Raw genomic sequence first — 19,655 nt, forward strand, 5'->3', positions numbered from 1 at the left:
CACCAATGTTCATGATGAAGCACGGAGTGGGCGGCCTTCTGTTGTCAATGATGGTTTGGTTGCAAAAGTGAATGAGAAAATTTGTGAAAACGGTTCACAATAAGATTGCTTTGTGATGAGTTTCCACAAATTTCAAAAACTGCTTTGCATGAGATTGTCACAAATCACTGAAATTATCGCAAATTGTGTTCCCATTGGGTCCCCAAAATGCTCACAGATGTCCACAAAACAAAGCGATTTGGAAGTTCTTTGACATTTCTTACCCAATACAGTGAAGAAGGTAATGATTTCCTAAACAAAATTGTTACCGGAGATGAAACTTGGGTTTGTCATGTCACTCCAGAATCAAAATAGCAGCGGCTGTCTTCACTGGCGGCATCTTTCTTTGAAGAGGGTATAGACAAGTTGGTTTCCTGATATGAGAAATGTCTGAACAATAGTGGTAAATGTGTAGAAAAATAGTTTCTGATATGCTCTTTCATGTAAAAATAAATTTTGTTTTGAAAAAAGATTTTTTATGCGAGTTTTTCCAAAACAGTACTTACTTTCCGAACATGCCTCGTATATGGGAGTGTTATATATGGATTCATGTCTTTTCAAATAGAAAATAGCTTAACTCATTCCTAGTACCATTGAATTTAAATGTTAGCAGTTGGAGAAGCATAGCAAACCATGCTTCTCCAGCTGCTAATATTCTGAACATGGTAAACTCTTGAATGCTACTCACTGTGATGAATATCCTGGAATATGCATGTATTATTCTCATGTTATCTTGACAAGGTATAATAAAATTTTTCTCTGTAAATTCAGAAACATCAGACTAAAATGTTATTCATTAGTAAAACATAAGTAAAAATTTTTAACATTTTCTGTTAATTGTAAATGGCTGCATAAGTGTTTAAGCAATCATCTTGAACTGGGTAGAACACAAATTTATGTAAAAGTTGTTTTATGCAGTGCCTGCAACATCTGCATAGAACAAGATCATACTGTATAATCATTTATAAACTTGTTTAATAGAAAATTTACAATATATATATATTAATAAATTTTCTTTGTAATGATTATATAACAAAAATATGTTTATCTTGCCATGACAATATTCTGTATTAAAATGATTCTCAAAACCTACTTTTCAAATATTTTTAATAATTTAAGATTTTTATTTATATAATTTTAAATATTTAATATAGTGAATTTGATTTAATTTTATGTAATGAAAAAGAATAATAAAAAATGCATTTATTAAACATTTATAGTGTTTTTTTTACACTTGCTGTAAATTAATTGTTGTTAAATTTACAAATAAATAGGGAAAATAACGAAGCATAAAACAAGACAAAAAATTTCTTAATATTTAACATTAGTACTTTAATGAATTGAAAATAGATTTCATCTTAGCTTATTCTGTACAGATACTGTAGATAGATAGATACATGCATAGTTTTTAGAATTTTAATTAAATAATTTAAATAAATTTAGGCCTAACTGGAAGAAAAGAATCGGCCCAAAGCTAAATTTATTTAAATTATTTAATTAAAATTCTAAAAATTCTAATTATTAAATTTAGCAAGAGATGGTGCCTAACGCCTAACTCTAGTAACAAAAAGATACATGCATAGATTTGATTCTGCCTCTGGTTAATTTTCACAAAGAAACATTAATAAATACGTGTTCATATGTTCCCTCATCATATGACCTAAATTTCTTTGAAAGGTTTACATATAAATACCTAAGTTGACTACATTTAATCAAATGTAGTTTTTCATTTCTTTTTCATCTACTGTAAGAGTTCTTTGCTTAGACATCATTTTATTCAAAATAAATGACATCAGTCTTCCTGGCCAAAATTTAAATTACAATAATCTTTTCTTTAATAACAAAATTAAAAAATAATCAAAAATTAATGAAAATTAAAAAATAATTGGAAATGAGCAATTATTTATTGTGACATTGTTACAATGCTGGGCTGTCAATTTTAATCTAATTCTTAATTTATTTAATTTAAAATATATGTTTGCCATCTCAAATTAGTAATATCTTGCCTCTGTACATGATATATTTTCTGATAACAACAGTCATGCCAGTCATCTATGTAGCTCCATTTGGGAAAAAATTTTTTAATTGTATTCATGTGAATTCTGGTCCAGACCAGAAGTTCATATATAGTTAATTGGGGCCTCCCTGGGTCTTGACTTTCATCTAACACTGTTCTCAAGATTAAATGAGGACAGACAGCTGACAACAGTGATAATTTATAGGTCTACAATTTTTTCAAATTGCAGCTGAATGAATAACAGAATGTTAACTTAAGAAGTTATTCTCAGAAGCATTTTTATACTGGACAGTTCAATAGCAAGAATAATAAAGAGTGTCATTATGGCAAGAATGAAATTACTTCTAATTACTTTAAATGAAATTAAACAGTAAAATTGATGTAATAGGGCTCATCTACATTAAATAAGTTAAAAATTATGTATAAAATATAAATTTAATTCATATACAAGTAACTTAGCAAATTGGAAATAAATTTTGCATTAATATTTTCTGTTTATATTGATTATTCACGGTCTAGAACCTTTTCATTCATTAATGTTTCAAAGTAGAAATACATAGATTTTTTAAAATATGAATATTTAAAAAAAAATTGAAGTATTGTATTAATAGAAATATTATGAACAGTTATTACTGAGACAATTAAGTTTTTTAAAAAATTTTCTATTTTTAACTTTTTCAGGATAAGTTTTTCTCATTTAAACTCAACACATTCATTTTGAATATATTTTTTCATGCAATGAACAATAGTTTTGATATTTAATAATTAAGACTTACAATTTTAAACATTACCATCACTAATAAAATCTGAGAAACTATTAAGCAACAAAATAATTTAGATTATTATAACTTCATTAATATTTTTGTTTAATACAAATTTCTTACCTCTAACAATACTCTCTTTTCTACATATCCAAAATATACATCCATTAAAGAAGATACAAATTCAACTAATTTTTTCATAGCAATGCTATCTATTCCTTCACTGTTCAAAAATAAATAAAGTCAATATCTTTATTATTTATAAATATAGTATTCTTAATCCTGTTATTTCAAATTTTGCATAACATTAAACTATTGTAATTTTAAATGCAAAAATTCTAATTATATAATTATGAAAAATAAGCAATTGAGTAATACAGTAGAGTCTTAATTGTCCATGTTAACATAGATCAAGGCTGCTTCAATAATCAAAAACTCAGTTAACACAGAATGTTTGGAAAATTATCAAATAAACTGGACAACGTATTCCATTTTTAGCTTATAAGGAGATGGCCAGACATTCTCATCTCTGATTCTAACAAAACTTGGTAAACATATAGCCCTAAGCACAAACGGTTCCCTGTCCAAAAAATAAGACCCATTTCTCAAGTGTTTCCAGAAAATGGGCCTCTGAAAATTGAGTGTTTAACTTCTAGTCTTTAGAAGTTCCATTTATCTTTGTAATTGTGACAGCCAAGTGCATAAGACACTAGGCATGAGTTGCATGATGTAGTTCAAGCCTTTACACTTTTTGTTACATATTTAAAAAAAACTAAATTATATCATTATTTTACTGTATCATTAGCATTATTATTACTATTGTTATTCCTCATGTTTAAAGCTTATAAAAGAAATTTTTTAAAAAATGTGACATCATTTCCTATTTAGCAAAAACAGTCTCTGTAGATTTAACTCATGTAGATTGTTACATAAAATTTGTACTTCTTCGTATTAATTTTTACTTTAAAAAATTTTTTTACTTAAAAAGCAAATTTACTTTCTTTTGATTTATTGTGAGAATAATCTTATTCAAATACATTATTTTAATTATATAAACTAAGTAATTTTGTCTGTTATGTTGTTCCATGACTTTTTAAATTTAAAAAAATTTGATATTCTAAAACTTAACCCTGAAAACATTGACAATAAATTTAACAAAAGTGCTTGGCTCATTAATCAAGTTTTATTTTACTTCAATGTGTAACACCCAAAGACAGTTCATGTTAACATAAATATGGTTAAACTTTAGAGTAAATAAGAATTATCAAAATATCAATTAATATATAACTTATTAACATTTATCAGCATTGTTAATGGAATTTTAGTCCAACATTTAAAAGTTTATTGAAGTATCTATTAAATTGTTACAATATTGAATATTGTTCATATGTAGTGAAAAAATAATTAAAACAATAAAAAGTTCTCATTTGCTACAGAATATAGTCTATATTAATTAAAATATTTTCAGTTTTTTTTATATAAATAAAACACTTTGACTGAACTTTTGTGACTTTTGAAAAAATAAATGATTCAGGCATTTAAAATTTAAGAATTCTGAATCAAGAATGCATTATATTGAAATGGCTGTTTCTTAAAGACAATAATAGTTTTAAAAACATCATACTTTATAAAAATGTTGGTCTTTACTTATATAGTAAAGTATATAGTAAATTATATAGTACTTATATAATTGAAGATTATAAATATATTTATCAAATAAGAATTTAGTATCCAAATTTAGTTCATTTTTGTTTTGTTTATTTGAGTTAGTATTTTTTTCTTGCATTTCAGCTATATTACAATTTAATATACAATTAATTTAAAATAATTAAAAATTATTAATTTTATATGATATAGTGATTCATTATATTTTTATACATTTACAATTATAATGATTTATATTGTTTTTGTATGTGACAACTTACTAGCTTTAAAATTCTATATACACCAAGTAATTGTAATGAAAGTACCCCTAGATAAATATTAGCAAATCAAATGCAACCAAATTTTATATGGTGACATTTCCATAAAAAGTTAGTATCAAAACCCACCACTTTGGCACTTTTGTCACAGTAAGCAACAAACATTTTACTTCTAAAAGACAATCATGTAATACAGAGACATTAGCAATGCAGGGGATATTGTTATATCCCCTGCATTGCTAATGTCTCTGTATCAGAGTGTGTTCAACAACTGACCATAATTGATCTTCTGTGATATTTCTCATAGGCTGTATGATACTATCTTTTGAGACTGCCAAATTTGCAACATGCTCTCAATAAACCATACTGTTTAAGTTTCCTCACAACGAAAAATCACACAGCACACAGTACCAAAAGTGCCATAGTGATAGGTTTAGTATTAATTTTTTTAATGGAAATGTCTTCCATATGTCCTGAAATGCCACCACACAGTTTGCATTTGATCAGTTAAATCTCTCGCTAAACAGCACTGAATAGGATTGCTTTAATTACAATCAGCCAGTATAGCAGAGATTATTTCATGTAATAAATTTATGATACAAAGAAATACCACATTATATTTAATTTTTAAATACAGTAGAGAGTCATTAATCGGAACACTGGTAATCGGAATCGCCGGTAATCGGCACGATTTTCAGTTGGACTGTGTCGTGCTGAATCGAACGTTTTTGATACTAAATTTACTTCTAAAGTATAATTTTCGTGTTTTTATATTCTTCAATATATTTATTTTGTTTGTACAAAATGCAGAAATAATTTTTAACGATACGATTACCTCGATTATTATTATTATAATTTTCGTTAGGCTTAAAATCGACAAAAATTCAACACGAAGTGACACGCAACGGAGAAAAATTCAACACGAAGCAACACGCAACGGAGAAAAATTTGAACATCGGACAGATTAATGTATTTTTTCGTACATAATGGGTAATCGGAACAAATGACTAATCGGAACAACCCCAGTCCCCAATTGATTCCGATTTTCGACTCTCTACTGTAATAAAGTATCATAATTTTTAAATTTGTTATATTTGATTGAATTTTCATAAAAGCTAAAAGTAATTCCTAAGAAAATATTTCTTAAGTAATAAAAAAAATGTAATAAAATTTTAAGAAAATTCAACTATATTAAATGCTATATTAAAATGAAAATAGTTACACATCATCATCTTCATTGGGTAGTCTGTTTAAAAACATATCACTGTATGAAGCAATAACCAGACAGATATTGCTGAGAAATCCATTACAGCCTAGATCCACAAATTCTAATATATCCTATTAAAATTTGAATGTATAAACCTTAGACAATTAAACAGAAAAATCATTTTTAAAACTTATAAACATATATATTTACAACTGGAATATTTAAATAAGCATCTGAAGGTCTCTCTTTTCCATCCGCAACAATTTCACCAGATTGAAATTTTATTTGATGTTCTAATTCCATTAAATCTTCATCTAACTTCTGTTTTGCACTGAAAACAATTTAAGAAGTTACTCTTAACTAATTAATCATTTTAAAGGTATATTTTATTTATAAAATTATAAAAATTAACTAACTGAGCTAGAAATTCCTGACAAAGCTGTTCAGCAGGTTCTTTCAACTGAAGAAGCAAATCAACACATTCTGCTAATTGTTTAGGTGAAGCCTATTAATATTTATATAAATATTCAAAAATTATTTTATGTAATTATAAAAATGTTTTTAATATTAAAAATACTACAATTTAAAATGTAGAGAATGGCAAAAAAGTATCTAGTAAGTTAATGCATTATTATAATTGAATGACAAGCTATATTAATTTTACTCAAATATCATTCAACTAAGCATTTAATAACAAAACTTTGTATGAAGTAATAAACTGACAAAACAGAGAAAAAAATTCTGTACCCCCTTCTGACTTCAGAGATGATTAAAAACACTCAAATGACACTTAAATCAGGACATGGTGGCAAATATTGTCCTCAAGACATTGCCCATATTTCAAAATAAATAGATAAATAAATGAATTTTTAAACATATTTAAGAAAATATCTGGCTTTAATCAAAAGTGAACTTTTATTTAAATTTGAATTATTACATTATAAAGTAATGTTCTTTCAAATCTTGTAAGGAATAAAAATAGAATTTTAATATTGAAAAATTAATTCTGTACTATTAGAAATATAAAGTTTAAATAAAGTTATTTTAAAAGTAATTGCATAAAAACCATTTTAAGAATATATATCTTTTTAACAAAAATAATACTTAAACTTGTATCATACTCATAAAGATGAAAAAAGAAATAAATAATTGTAAAAATCAAATTAAATTTTTATTCAGCAACATTTTCATTCTTTAATAACATCATCAACAGTGAAAATTAGTAAGTACATTAGAACAGATATATTCAAAAGAAAGAATATATCTATGTTTGAGTTTATCTTTTTAACACTGTCAGAACCATAATCTCTAACATCTCAGAGTTACTCTTATTTCTATATAATAGTTCTGAGTCTTGACTATTTTTCTATTCTAGGACTAGACTTTATTGCTTCAAGTCTGGGAATTCTTAAGACTACAAAATTTTGATCATAAAAAAATTACTTTCTAGTTAAATTGATCATATTTCAATATCTTTTATTGCCATTTAATATATTCATGCAATTAATTAAACATAGGTTTTCAATTAAAATAATATTTTTTATTATAACACAATTTATGTTGAATACACACAAAATATAAATAAATTAAACAAAAAAATATATATCAAATGGAAACAAAATGTTTACTAACAAACTGTCTGAAAAAGAGGATAATTGTTTATTAAATGAACTACCTCAGAAGGGAACAAATAATTTATAATAAATATATCTATTTCCTGTAACTTCATTGTACTTGGCTTATATCATACTAATAATATAATGGTATTATTGTACAGTCATCCTTCATTTTCAAGATATTTCTAAAAATAAAATGTCTCATGCAGAACATTCACCAGGTGTCTATTTTCCATTACTTTACATAACAAAAATTACAATGCATTGCAATAAAATCTAAAACTCCAACTAATACTAAAATCTAACAAAAACAATAAAATGACACATGTAAGTAACAAACTATAAATACATAAGTAATAATCAAATCCTGCATATTAAAAATCTTAAAACATTGCTTCTGATCACCAAATGATTAACATGATTGTTAACAAATAGCTGCTTTATTTGTAGTAACATATAAAATTTGAATGCTATACCCATAAATATTATTTTTACAATATGGCACAGTAAATAATATGAGCAATAAAGGCATTTTTTAAAGAAAAAATGTAGATAAATATTTACAAAACAATAAATAAATAAATTTCTACATATTTTAAATTTTTCTGGCACTTCTGTAAAATGTAGAATTAATTTATTACTGTTAATAATGTCACAAAAGTGTGTTTAGGCTTTCTAATATAAGAGATATCAGTTAATTGGTAAACTGAAAGCCTCTCTCTGCCAGAAACATCCAAGATATATATTTTGTTTATTGATATTCAGTGCATTTCAAAATATCTACATGTAATTCTGATATTGTATCAGTGGCATTTTAGAATGTAACTTGAGACTTTTTCCACATATCACTTTGTTAAAGTTTATGTATTAATGTAAAAATAAATTTTTCTTGTTTAAGTTTAGATATCAAAAACAAAATGATATGCTACTGGAAAAATTTTGACAAGATATTTTTTGGGATATACATGTACTATATTAAAAAAAAAATCAATATGTAAAATAACAAACATCATTATGTTAACTGCAATCATTAAATAGTTTCAATGATTTAATATTAATGAGGTAAAATATTATTATACATATATACAGGAAAAAACTATAAAAAACAAAATATTTAATTAAAACTCACATCTTTAGCTTTAAACTGTTCTCGAAGTTTTTCTTTAAGATCACTTATAATAACGTTACAATCATCTTGAATTCCATGAAAAGATGGCATATGTTTATATTGATGTAACACTTTTTGAGCTTTGGTGTAACATCTTAAAAACAAAATTGCTTCATTAATAAATGGAAAAGAAAATGATTTTTTTTAATTAGTATTGAATTAGTGAGAATATTTTACCTTACAGCTGGAGCATATGATTCATTTTCGGTGTATTTTTTTAAACGAGGAGGCAATTCAAATAAAAATTGTAACTAAAAAAGTAATAGAAAAAATTTACATTTATAATGTTTAGATTATATTTATTTTTATTTACTGTAAACAGAAAAAAATCCATACTTTCTTCAAAAGTGTATGAACACCTGAAAGTTTTGAGATTTGCTGACGACGACCTTGTAAAGTTCCAGATATTAAGCCACTAAATTCTGTGATAGCTGTCATATTAGTTGCAAGAAGATCCATTTCTTCTTCCATTTTCTTAAAATCATATTTCATCTTGAAATGAAAAAAATTCAAATTAAATCAAGTTAAATGAGCAATGTTATTATAAAAAAACAAGAATGAAAAAAAGAAAAATAATAAAAACATCTGTTATAAAATTATATTAATAATAATACATAATAAAACTGAATTTTGTATTTTGAAAGAAAAATAAGCAAGACAATTAATCTATCTTGTTTTCCTTTCAAAGAATCAGATTATCATAAATCTGATTTTAAAAAAAATAATCATCTTATTAATCATAAGGCAATACATGATTCAGTCATATCAGGATGAAACTAACACATCAAAATGCAGCATATTATTATACATCAAAGTATGCATAGCTCTAGTACAGGGATTCCCAATCGGGTTGATATAAACCCCCTGGGGTCAATGGAACTTGAAGTCAATTGAGGGTCAATGGAAAAATCAGATTCTTATTGTATTTTTTCAAGAATTTCAGACAATTTTCAAATACTAAATACAATCATGTGGGAAATTCATTAACTGATTTAATACTGTAATTTGCTTGATATAAAAGGTATTATGCAAAATCCTGGAAAATAAAAATTTTGAGGAGGTTGATTGAAAAGAAAAGTTTCTATATGGGAGCCAATAGAAGAAAAATATTGAAATTCCTGCTCTGCTAGATGTGATAGATCAAGATTACAATGATTAATTAATTTAATATGAAATAACTAATATGCTTTTATAGTGAATAAGATTGAAAAAATATTAACAAATTTTTGACTAGTTAATATGCCATCTTCAGGTTTGAATGGATTATGAAGAATGCTGAATAAGACATTCCTCTTACACTTGTTTATGTCAGAAAATAGTCTATTAATTGGGTTCAAAACATTAGCGTTTCCCTAACCTCACCCATTGTTATAGGTGTACATAGTTTCTCAGTTGTACATATAATATGTTAAATATTTTTGCATAGCACTTTCTCCATTATAAAACATTTATTTCAGTATTATTGTTTAACACTTAAAAAATCAAAAATATCTTATATAAAAACATGGAGGTCAATAGTAAAGTTACATTTGGTCCTTATATAGACCTTTCTTCCATGGGGGTTATCATAATGTGCTCTCCATGCAGTCAACAGTGAATTGCAATCTTTGTGGTTGATGCAATTCTAATTTTTGTTTGTTAATATAAATGAAAATATAATAATACAGTACATTCTGGTTAATTGGGATCACTGTTTATTTGGGACATTTTGTATATTGAAAGACTGGAACAAGAGAGATAATTTAAGGCAAATTTACTTCATTTATTTGAGATATCCTGCAATTTTGTCAAGACATCATACACTACGGAGGAATACATGTTAAGGGCTGATATTAAAAACCAAATCAGAAGAGTTAGCTACAAAAATGTATCACATGAATTTCAAAGCTATAGATGAGAGGTTATCATGATGAAAAATCAGACATGAAATAAAATTTAAGAGGGCAACAGTGAAAAAGTGCTCACATTACAAGTGCCAAAGAATGGAAATCAATTAAGTTGCCTGAATTGCTGAAATTTAATCCTGATCAAATCATCAATACAAATGAAACAGTTTTATCATGCCACTCCAGATGATTCCAAGTTACAAACATGGAGTACTGTCAGGTTCAAAAAGTAATGGATCACATTAAATCATTATCTAAAAAAATATTCAATACTAATTATTGCTCCAATAGACAAATGTTTTCCAGATATTAGTGACAATCAGTATTGTTGGTCTTGTTTAAATGTAAAAAAAAAAAAAATTATTATTATTATTGCAGATAAAGCATTAGCAGTTTTTATAAAATTTCCATATTAAATTTTAATTTTTTTTTTTAAATTTAATCAATGATTATTTTTCTATAACTTACTTTTATAGTAAAAAAATAATTCTACAAAATACAGTAAATATATCTGTAGCTTGTTTGAAAATGTAGCTAAAATTTAAACTGTAAATACAGTAGAGCGTGGTTTATACAAAAACCGGTTATCCAAAACGTCAGTTACCCGAAAGCTTTCCAGTCGAACTGTGTCATGCTGAATCGAACATTTTTGATACTAGATTAACTTCTAAAGTACAATATTTTTGTTTTTATATTTTTCAATATATTTATTCTTTGTACAAAATAAAGAAATAATTTTTAATGATACAATAGCCTTGATTATTATTATAAAAATTTTCGTTAGGCTTAAAATTGACGAAAATTCAACACGAAGCAACATGCAATGGAGAAAAATTTCAACATCGGATAAGTTAATATATTTTTTCATACATAATCGGTTATCCGAAGAAATCAGTTATCTGAACAACCCCAGTTCCCAATTGATTCGGATAAACGACGCTCTACTGTACTGTTAAAGTATTTATAACACAATAAAGACTTTTAATTTTGAATAAAACATACACATTTATTTTCAATTTTAAGTCAGACTATAAATTTATTTCATTACTATAAATTTATCATCAATTTGATATAATAATTTCTTAAATAAAAATATATAATACAGTATCTGCAAAAACTGACATTTTCTGATTTTTATGAATCACTTCTTAAACCAATTTTCATTTTACCGTTAATTATTATATTTACAGAAGATGAAATAAATGTTATAATAAAACTATAAATAGTGTATCTTATATGGTAATATGTATGTTATATTTAAAATTTAATATTTTCAAAAAAATAAAAATAAAATGTTTTCATATAAACAATTCAATAAATTTTTACATTTTATGAAGATAATTCTTAGAATTCTTGTATTTCTTTTATAAGTAAATATGTTAGATTAAAATTATGAAAATCTTTTCTCTATATTAATTTTGTTAATACAAATAATAAATGTAACGACAAACACACAAGCAATTTCCAGTGTGTATAAACATAAAACAATCTCTGCACAAATGTTTTCTAACTCCTTCCAAGTTTTTCTTCAGGTGCGACAGAATGGTTACCCTATGTTCTGAAAGATGTTCCAATGGGTAATTGTTTAGTAGCACCTGAAGAACTTGGAAGAAGTTATAAAACATTTGTGCAGAGACTGTTTTTCGTTTATACACATTGGAAATTGCTTCTGTGTTTGTTATTACATATATCCCAGTGTGGTGTGATGTAATTCAAATAATTTATATAAATAAATAATATTTGCCATTTTAAAACAAGTAATTATAATATTTTATAAGTTTTGTATAAAATAATTTTAAAATGCTTCTTAAGTAAAATCTTAAACTAAAAGTTATAATTTTATTGAACTAAGTATTCTGAAGAGTAAGTTTCATCATCTTTAAAAACTAACTATCTTAAACAAAACAATGGCAGATCAGGCTAGGTGCATGCAGTACAGTGAATAAGAACCCAGATCTTTGGATGCATAGTTTGATATTTACATTTTGACAAAAAAATAAAAACAATTTTCAAATATTCGATATAAAAGTATAAAACATTTAAATAGGTATATGTTCATATGCATATATAGGGGGGTGCAAAAGTAGATATACAGTTGTTATTAAGGAAAAAAAAACATACAGGGAGAAAATAGGAAGAAAAAACATTTATTTTTATGTACAAATTGCATCAGAAATAAGGAATATGAACTAATAAAAATAATAATAATGAACACCAAACATTTGTATTTCTCAGATTCTCAACTGTATACCTACTTTTGCACTCCCCTGTATAACAAAAATATAAACTTTGTAAGGTCCAATAAATAATTTTAAACTAAAGTCTGTGACACACATTGCAGCTGACATAAAATAAAAACAACAATAAACAAGTTATAGTTAACAATATTTTCTGAGATGACATTAAATCAAATAATCACAAATATATTACAATTTTTATATATAAAATTATCACAAAACAATCTTTTTTATTTTTAACAGAACATTGATATTTATTTAATTTATATATTACAAAGTATTAATTATATATTTCATATTTACTTTTGTTTAGAAATAAGATTATCAGATTTTAATCCATATCTTTTTTTTTTTCTTTTCTGAAGAACAGAAAATGTATCAATTATAATCTTTTTAATAAAACAACTTTATAGAAATACAATAATTTCTATCTTCAACAGAAAGAAATTTGATTTTTTTTTTATTTATTCATTCTGCTATGTGAGCATTAAGGATACCTTATAACAAACTCATCTTTGGTTTGACTTTAATGTCTTTAATAGAGCCACCAGTTAATGAGATATGAGACATGATATAATTAAACCAGAAAAAGTGCTAAGGATCTAACTCAAATTCAAAGTCAAATTTTCCAAAACATGGGCTGATGCCTTTACTGATTTGCTAGCCAGGGTGATACAATATTCAAATTTATAAGACTAAATTAATAATTTATAAACAAAAATGCTTACTTTCTGAATTGTATCAGTTGCACTGATAAACTTATTATAATTTTCATATACCAGTGTTTGCATTTCACTATCAAGCAATTGAATCTGCTTATAAATTTCATCTTCTTGATTAATTAATTCAGTCAAACTATATTCTTTCAGGAGCTGTAAAAGCAACCTTTCATTAATGCAAATCTATAAAATTAATTGTAATTAAAAAAACTATTTTTCTTACTTTATTCAAATACATATCAGGATTAAAATCAGGTCCATTAATATTATATGGATTTATTTCCTGGTTTTCTTTGTTAGCTTGCATTCCGTAATATTCTTTTAATAAACCTCGATTTCGTTGGCGTTGAATTTTATCCTCTACAAATATCCATAAAGCATATTTAGATTTATATAAAATTTATTTTTTCTTACTAAATTTATTAAATTAGATACATTAATTAAAAGTTTGATTTCATAAAACATTGAATCAAAATCTCATTGTTAAAGATTTAAATTCAACATTTCTTACAAATTTAACAACATTAAAAAATGTTGTTGATTTTGATCTGTAAATAAGCCAAAAAAAAAAAAAAAATACTGAATAATAAAATTACATGAAATGATTAATATATGATTTTGTGACAAAATGATGATAATATATCTAATTTTAAAATGAAAAACAAAATTTATCTGTAATTCCGTTTTTGAAAAAGAAAAAAAGAAAAATGTGAAGTAAAACCAAGATGGTGCCAAGATGGCGGCTCGCCTCTAATTCCAGCAAGAAACAGTGGGACGCTCGTTCTAACCTAACCTATCCTAATAAATTACCATAATTATTAGCAACCAAATTATTAGGATAGGTTAAGGTTAGGTTAGAATGTGCATCCCACTGTTTCCTTGCTGGAATCAGAGGCGAGATGCTGTCTTGGCACCTAAGATAACATTAACCTAAACTGCTGTAAGAAATTGATTTAATTTAACTGTCAATAGTAGTTTTAATTATTTATATTAATAATAGTTTTAATTTTAATTATTAATTTATAAAAATTATTTTTAAAAGTTGTTTTCCAAAACTCGTCCTCCTCATAACTAAATACAGTAAAATAATCAACTTTAGAAGAGATTCTAGTCTTTTATTTCTTAATGTAAATATCACATAAACATGTAAAATCTAAAAATGAGGAGCAACCTTGAAAGTACTGAAATAATATCATTTAATTACATACCTTAATAATTAATTATACAATCATTTTAATAAATTTATTAATAAAAGTTGACATTTTTGTGCATAAATATTAGTAACAAATAGTTAAATTATAGCAATTTATTGTAAAGTTTGTGATTATCAATTTAATCTCATTTTCTTAAAAATATTAAAATATACATTATATAATGTTGAACAAGGTGGAAATGAATGATACCTGAATAACCTGCTAAATCTTAATATTATAATTCTCTGTAAATTTTCGTCCGATGGAGATTATTGTTTAATAAAATCCCTTTTGAGAAGATTTTGTCTTCAATTTTATTAAATTATAATTCTCTTTAATTCGAAAATTTTTTAAAGACGACTTGGTTTTGAAAATTACGTAGGCCTATATTCTTAATGCTTATCTAAAAAATATTTTCTTATTTTTGATTAGATTGTGCTGATTATTATTGTGAAAACAATGCGCTTATCTAATCAATCTCTCACTGTTTTCAATTTAAATTTTTTTAACTTATTTGGATGAATTGGTACAATGAAAAATTTTTATTTGACTTATTTACAGATTACTCACGTACAGGGTCATGCTATATAATTATCAATGATGTTAAGATTTAAAATGATAGCAAAACTTAGTTTATGTTTGTGATAAATGGCAGTTTTAACTATGGATGAATTTATTTTATGGCTTATTTTCATTATAATAATTAAATATCTTTCAAAATTCTAATAATGACGCATTTAAATATAAAATGAAGTATTAATGTTCTCATGTATACATTATATAATTTATCTGTACATTTAGTTTTATCTATTATAATAAATATGACAAAATATAATAGTTAAAAGTTCGAAAAGTTTAAAAATAAATATCAATGTAAATACCACTGGTCGCCGCCATGTTTAGACATGAGTGACCTCTTTCGGTTATGAAATTCTTAAATTAAAAAAGAGAAATTGATATTAATAAAAAAACAGAATATATTGATATATAAAAATATCTAATTCCGAAAATTGTTATTAAAATCATATTGAAACAATTAATATATTTATATATTATTTTATCATCATTTGATATCACTTTTTGATAAATTTATTTATCTAATGTCTTTCGTCATATTTGAAGCCATTCACATTCATCACGTTAATGCCGATATATCTAATATTAAATATGATCAAAAACTGACATGGCAAATAATGTTATCGAAATTTTTGATAGTTTATTTAGAATTACAACATATATCACTCCGATATCGGCGTTTACGCTATACAGTAACCGAATTATAAAGTGAATCGAATTAATTGCATTAAAAGAATAATTATTGCGGCATATAATTGTAATTTTTCATAAATGTTATTCTAGTCTTTTTTAAAAAAATAAAAATGAATTAGATAAAGTTCAGTCAGTTATAAACATTAATTAATAAATATAAAATGTTATACAGATAGTTATTTTTTATTTATTAATATACGAAATTATTTATATATTTGTTTAACAGAAAAAATTTTTTATTAATATCAATTATTAAAAAAAATTGTTGAAATACATTCACACGTCATTTACTACGTCAGTTCCTGTTATTCTTTTTTAAGACGCACGCGCTGAATTAATGACGAAACTTCCGTTTTCATCCAGAAATTTGGAGTTAATATTTGCTAATTTGTTTTATTCCCTTCATTTTTTAGAAATTAATTTTACTTAACATGATACATAATCGGTTCAGACATGGCAATAATCAATAACAACTTGTCCTATTCTAGCAAAGTTAAACTTAAGATGTATATTTATTTAATTAGTTTAGTAAAAAATTAACAAAAAGGGGAAAAAAACAAAATGAATTCAATAAGGAAGTGGTTATATAGACCAAAGGTAAGAGTTTTGATCTATTTTCATTTGTGAAAAGAAATTGCTAGAAGTATGTTGTTTATATATGATAGATAAAGTTACATGTTTGATATTACCCCAACTATTAATCATAAGGAACTTTGTACGTGAAATATATTCAGTTTATTAATTATTAAAGGTCACTTATTACTTCTTATTCAAGAGATTTAATATATAAGAATTGTTTATATTTAGTTTTAACTCTATAGTAAGTTCCACCCATAATTTTATATAACCTATATTTCACTTATGTTTACATACATGGCCAGATTTACACATAAACAAGATACAACTTAAGGCCTTGTTCTTTTCTGAAAAACTATTATTATTATTATTATTATTTGTGAAGAGAGACTATAGCTTAAGGCTAAAACAAATCTAAATCATAAGTTTCAGAGTCAGATTTAGATTTGTTGCCCTAAGCTACAATATACAAATTGTCTTTCCTCCTTCACCAAATAATAATGGGTAATATGTATAAACTGTCATTGAAAATAGAACAAGGCCCTTCATAATGGCTGCGTTTGGCAGACTCGACAGTTCCAGAGCTGTTGCATATTTTTCTGCTGAACGCCCTCTACAGTAGCGCTCTTTCGGAACACGTTTGGTGTTTTGACTTCACATGTGGTAGCGTCTTTCATTTATGCTACCTATTGCTACCTGAAACTTACCAATGAAATTTTTTGTTTCAATGCAACATGACTTGTCGTTTGGCAGATCCGGGTTGCGTTGCTACGTAACAGCTACCGATTTGCTCGGTTACAACTGTTGAGTCTGCTGAATGCAGCCAATGTGAGATCCTAAGTTACAAGTTTACATAGTTTATATAAGCTATGGTTTAGGGCATAGTTTATATGGCTCTAAATTTACTTATACATTAAATGTAAACTTAATTGCAGCTGTTTTTAATCTATTTAATAGGACAAATTTAGGCCTTAAGAACAAATAAAATGTTATATATGAACAAAAAATTAAATTTTAGGACTTACATAAGATAAATATAAATGCAAGTCATACATGTATGCTTACATATAATAATAAAGAAGTAAACAATCTTTAAGTAATACATTATTTGAATAAAATAAAACTTTTGATAATTCAACCAAGTAGCTTTTGTTAAGTTCTGTTAATTAATATTTTCAGAGTTAATGTTTGTAATTTGAAATTAGGGACAAAAACAAAAGTAGTTGTAAGGAATAAATTTTAAATATGACATACATTTTCTCCTTTCATTGGAGTGCTGTTTGCATTTAAATTTAAATTTTAAACAGTTTTTTTAATATTCTGTAGATCTGGAAGTAGAAGTTATATAAAAATGTAAGCTACACTACAAATTTGATATTTATATGTAAATATAAAAATTTTTGTATAAAAAAATAAACAAAATTTGGTAATAAAAAATAAAATTTTTCTTAAAACAAACTTTTAGTGTTTGTTATTTTTGGTTATCTGGTCATGTTGTATTTATAATAAAATATAAATTTTGAAATTAATATGCACAATTTTTAAATCAGTGTATGTCATGTTAAAAATTAAATGAGAATTATTTTTAGATTAAAAATTAAAATTAGAAAGCAATCATAATTATCATTTCAATTGTAATTAGAAAAACTTCTTGCCATTTGATAAAATATTGTAGTCTTGATAATGGATTTCTAAATGATATTTTCAATTTTCCTTTATTTAAGTTTTTGTTTCTAATTTCTAATAATCAAACACCTACACTCTTTTTCTCTTTAAATGAAACAAATATACAAACTGATAAAATGAAGCAATGTCTAATACTATATAAGCAGTTTTTACATACATAAATACATTACATGTATCTTTTTACCTAATGCATGTAATTTATGCATTTCATCTATTTGTCAAAACTGAAATGTTTTTAAAAATAAGTTGTGAAATTTTGCATTAAGAAACAATTGTTATTTATAAGGAATTATATTCCCAGATCATATACACAGATATTTTTTTAATTAGGACCAATTATCCAAAGAAACACATTTAAATTCAGGTGAGATATGTAGATATGTTCTCCAAAGAATAAGTATCCATCAACAGAATAATTTTTTGGCTTATTTTAGGCAAATAAATTAAAATGAACATAGAAATAATGAGTAAAACTTCAAATTTTAAAAATTTTTAAGTTTATTAATTTATTGGAACTTGCTAACTTATAATAAGAATCACTGTGTATCATCACTTAACATAATTACAGTGATTCTTATTATAAGTTAGCAAGTCTATGGATTCACAAAACAGTTACTACAAACTAGGTAAAAAAAAAAGCACAAAATGGATAATATTAGGCAGGAAAAATTTTTACCATGCTGGGTCAACTTTTTAGTAAAGAAAACATGGTAGATTGGGAAGGTGCAAGGATATAGGAAGAATAAGGAAAAAGAAGATTTGAAAATTGTGAAGAAACCATATACAAAAGGAATTTGAGAAGTGAAGTAATTAATTGCTTTCCATATAATTTTGAGCATTTGAATTTTTCGAACTGAAGTCCAGATTTCTAGTTACAGGATCAATCTTTAACTCTGGAGGATGTGCCTTAAATGCAGGAGAATGGCCACTTCATAATTAATTGTAATTACTCAAAGACCAAATGCTTGAAAATAGTTCTTAAACAAGAAGTATTATTAATTATGGTGAAGTTTTTGATCCTTTTATATGGTTTCAGGCTTTATACAAAACCAAGAAGGAATAAGATCTAGGAAGTAAAAGTGATTTACTTATGGGTGCTTTGGTGTTGTATTATTACAGTTATCATTTTTGATGCCTAATGTGATGTGACGACAGTTTTTTTTTTTAATAAAAATTTCATTGTGTCACTAAACCAATAAACCAGGGAAAAAAAACCACTCAGTTTGAAAAGGGAATGTTTTTGCCCATTTTTAAGAGGACAAAAATGTTCTTTTTTTCCCAAGGAACTTAAATGATGCATGAATGAGAGTATGGGATATGTTATGTAGTTATTCTTAGTAAGATATTTATTTATTTATT

The 19,655-nt window shown here is 25.2% G+C and overlaps 2 protein-coding genes across 3 annotated transcripts in view; one reads left to right on the plus strand and one right to left on the minus strand.

The window, feature by feature from the left end:
* The window catches only part of Vps51 (vacuolar protein sorting 51), a 36,255-nt gene extending 20,540 nt beyond the window's left edge, over positions 1-15,715 (minus strand). Inside the window, exons 1-10 of one of the 2 annotated variants that reach the window (XM_067270438.1) lie at positions 15,647-15,715; positions 13,796-13,932; positions 13,582-13,725; positions 9,067-9,222; positions 8,908-8,981; positions 8,692-8,824; positions 6,363-6,451; positions 6,157-6,277; positions 5,962-6,077; positions 2,941-3,040 (exon numbers count right to left, since the gene is read on the minus strand). In XM_067270438.1, coding sequence (XP_067126539.1) covers positions 2,941-3,040; positions 5,962-6,077; positions 6,157-6,277; positions 6,363-6,451; positions 8,692-8,824; positions 8,908-8,981; positions 9,067-9,222; positions 13,582-13,725; positions 13,796-13,932; positions 15,647-15,662 — 1,086 coding nt within the window. In that variant the 5' untranslated portion in view covers positions 15,663-15,715. Of the gene's footprint in view, positions 1-2,940; positions 3,041-5,961; positions 6,078-6,156; positions 6,278-6,362; positions 6,452-8,691; positions 8,825-8,907; positions 8,982-9,066; positions 9,223-13,581; positions 13,726-13,795; positions 13,933-14,975; positions 15,022-15,646 lie in introns of those variants that run through there. The other variant, XM_067270439.1, reaches the window with a different exon arrangement.
* A 653-nt stretch (positions 15,716-16,368) lies between these two features.
* The window catches only part of LOC136975395 (lateral signaling target protein 2 homolog), a 62,814-nt gene continuing 59,527 nt past the window's right edge, over positions 16,369-19,655 (plus strand). The window contains exon 1 of the mRNA XM_067270437.1: positions 16,369-16,631. Coding sequence (XP_067126538.1) covers positions 16,596-16,631 — 36 coding nt within the window. The 5' untranslated portion in view covers positions 16,369-16,595. The remainder of the gene's footprint in view (positions 16,632-19,655) is intronic.

Source organism: Centruroides vittatus, unplaced genomic scaffold (assembly GCF_030686945.1).
Source record: "Centruroides vittatus isolate TY-2023 unplaced genomic scaffold, ASM3068694v2 contig_371, whole genome shotgun sequence".
Taxonomy (NCBI): domain Eukaryota; kingdom Metazoa; phylum Arthropoda; class Arachnida; order Scorpiones; family Buthidae; genus Centruroides; species Centruroides vittatus.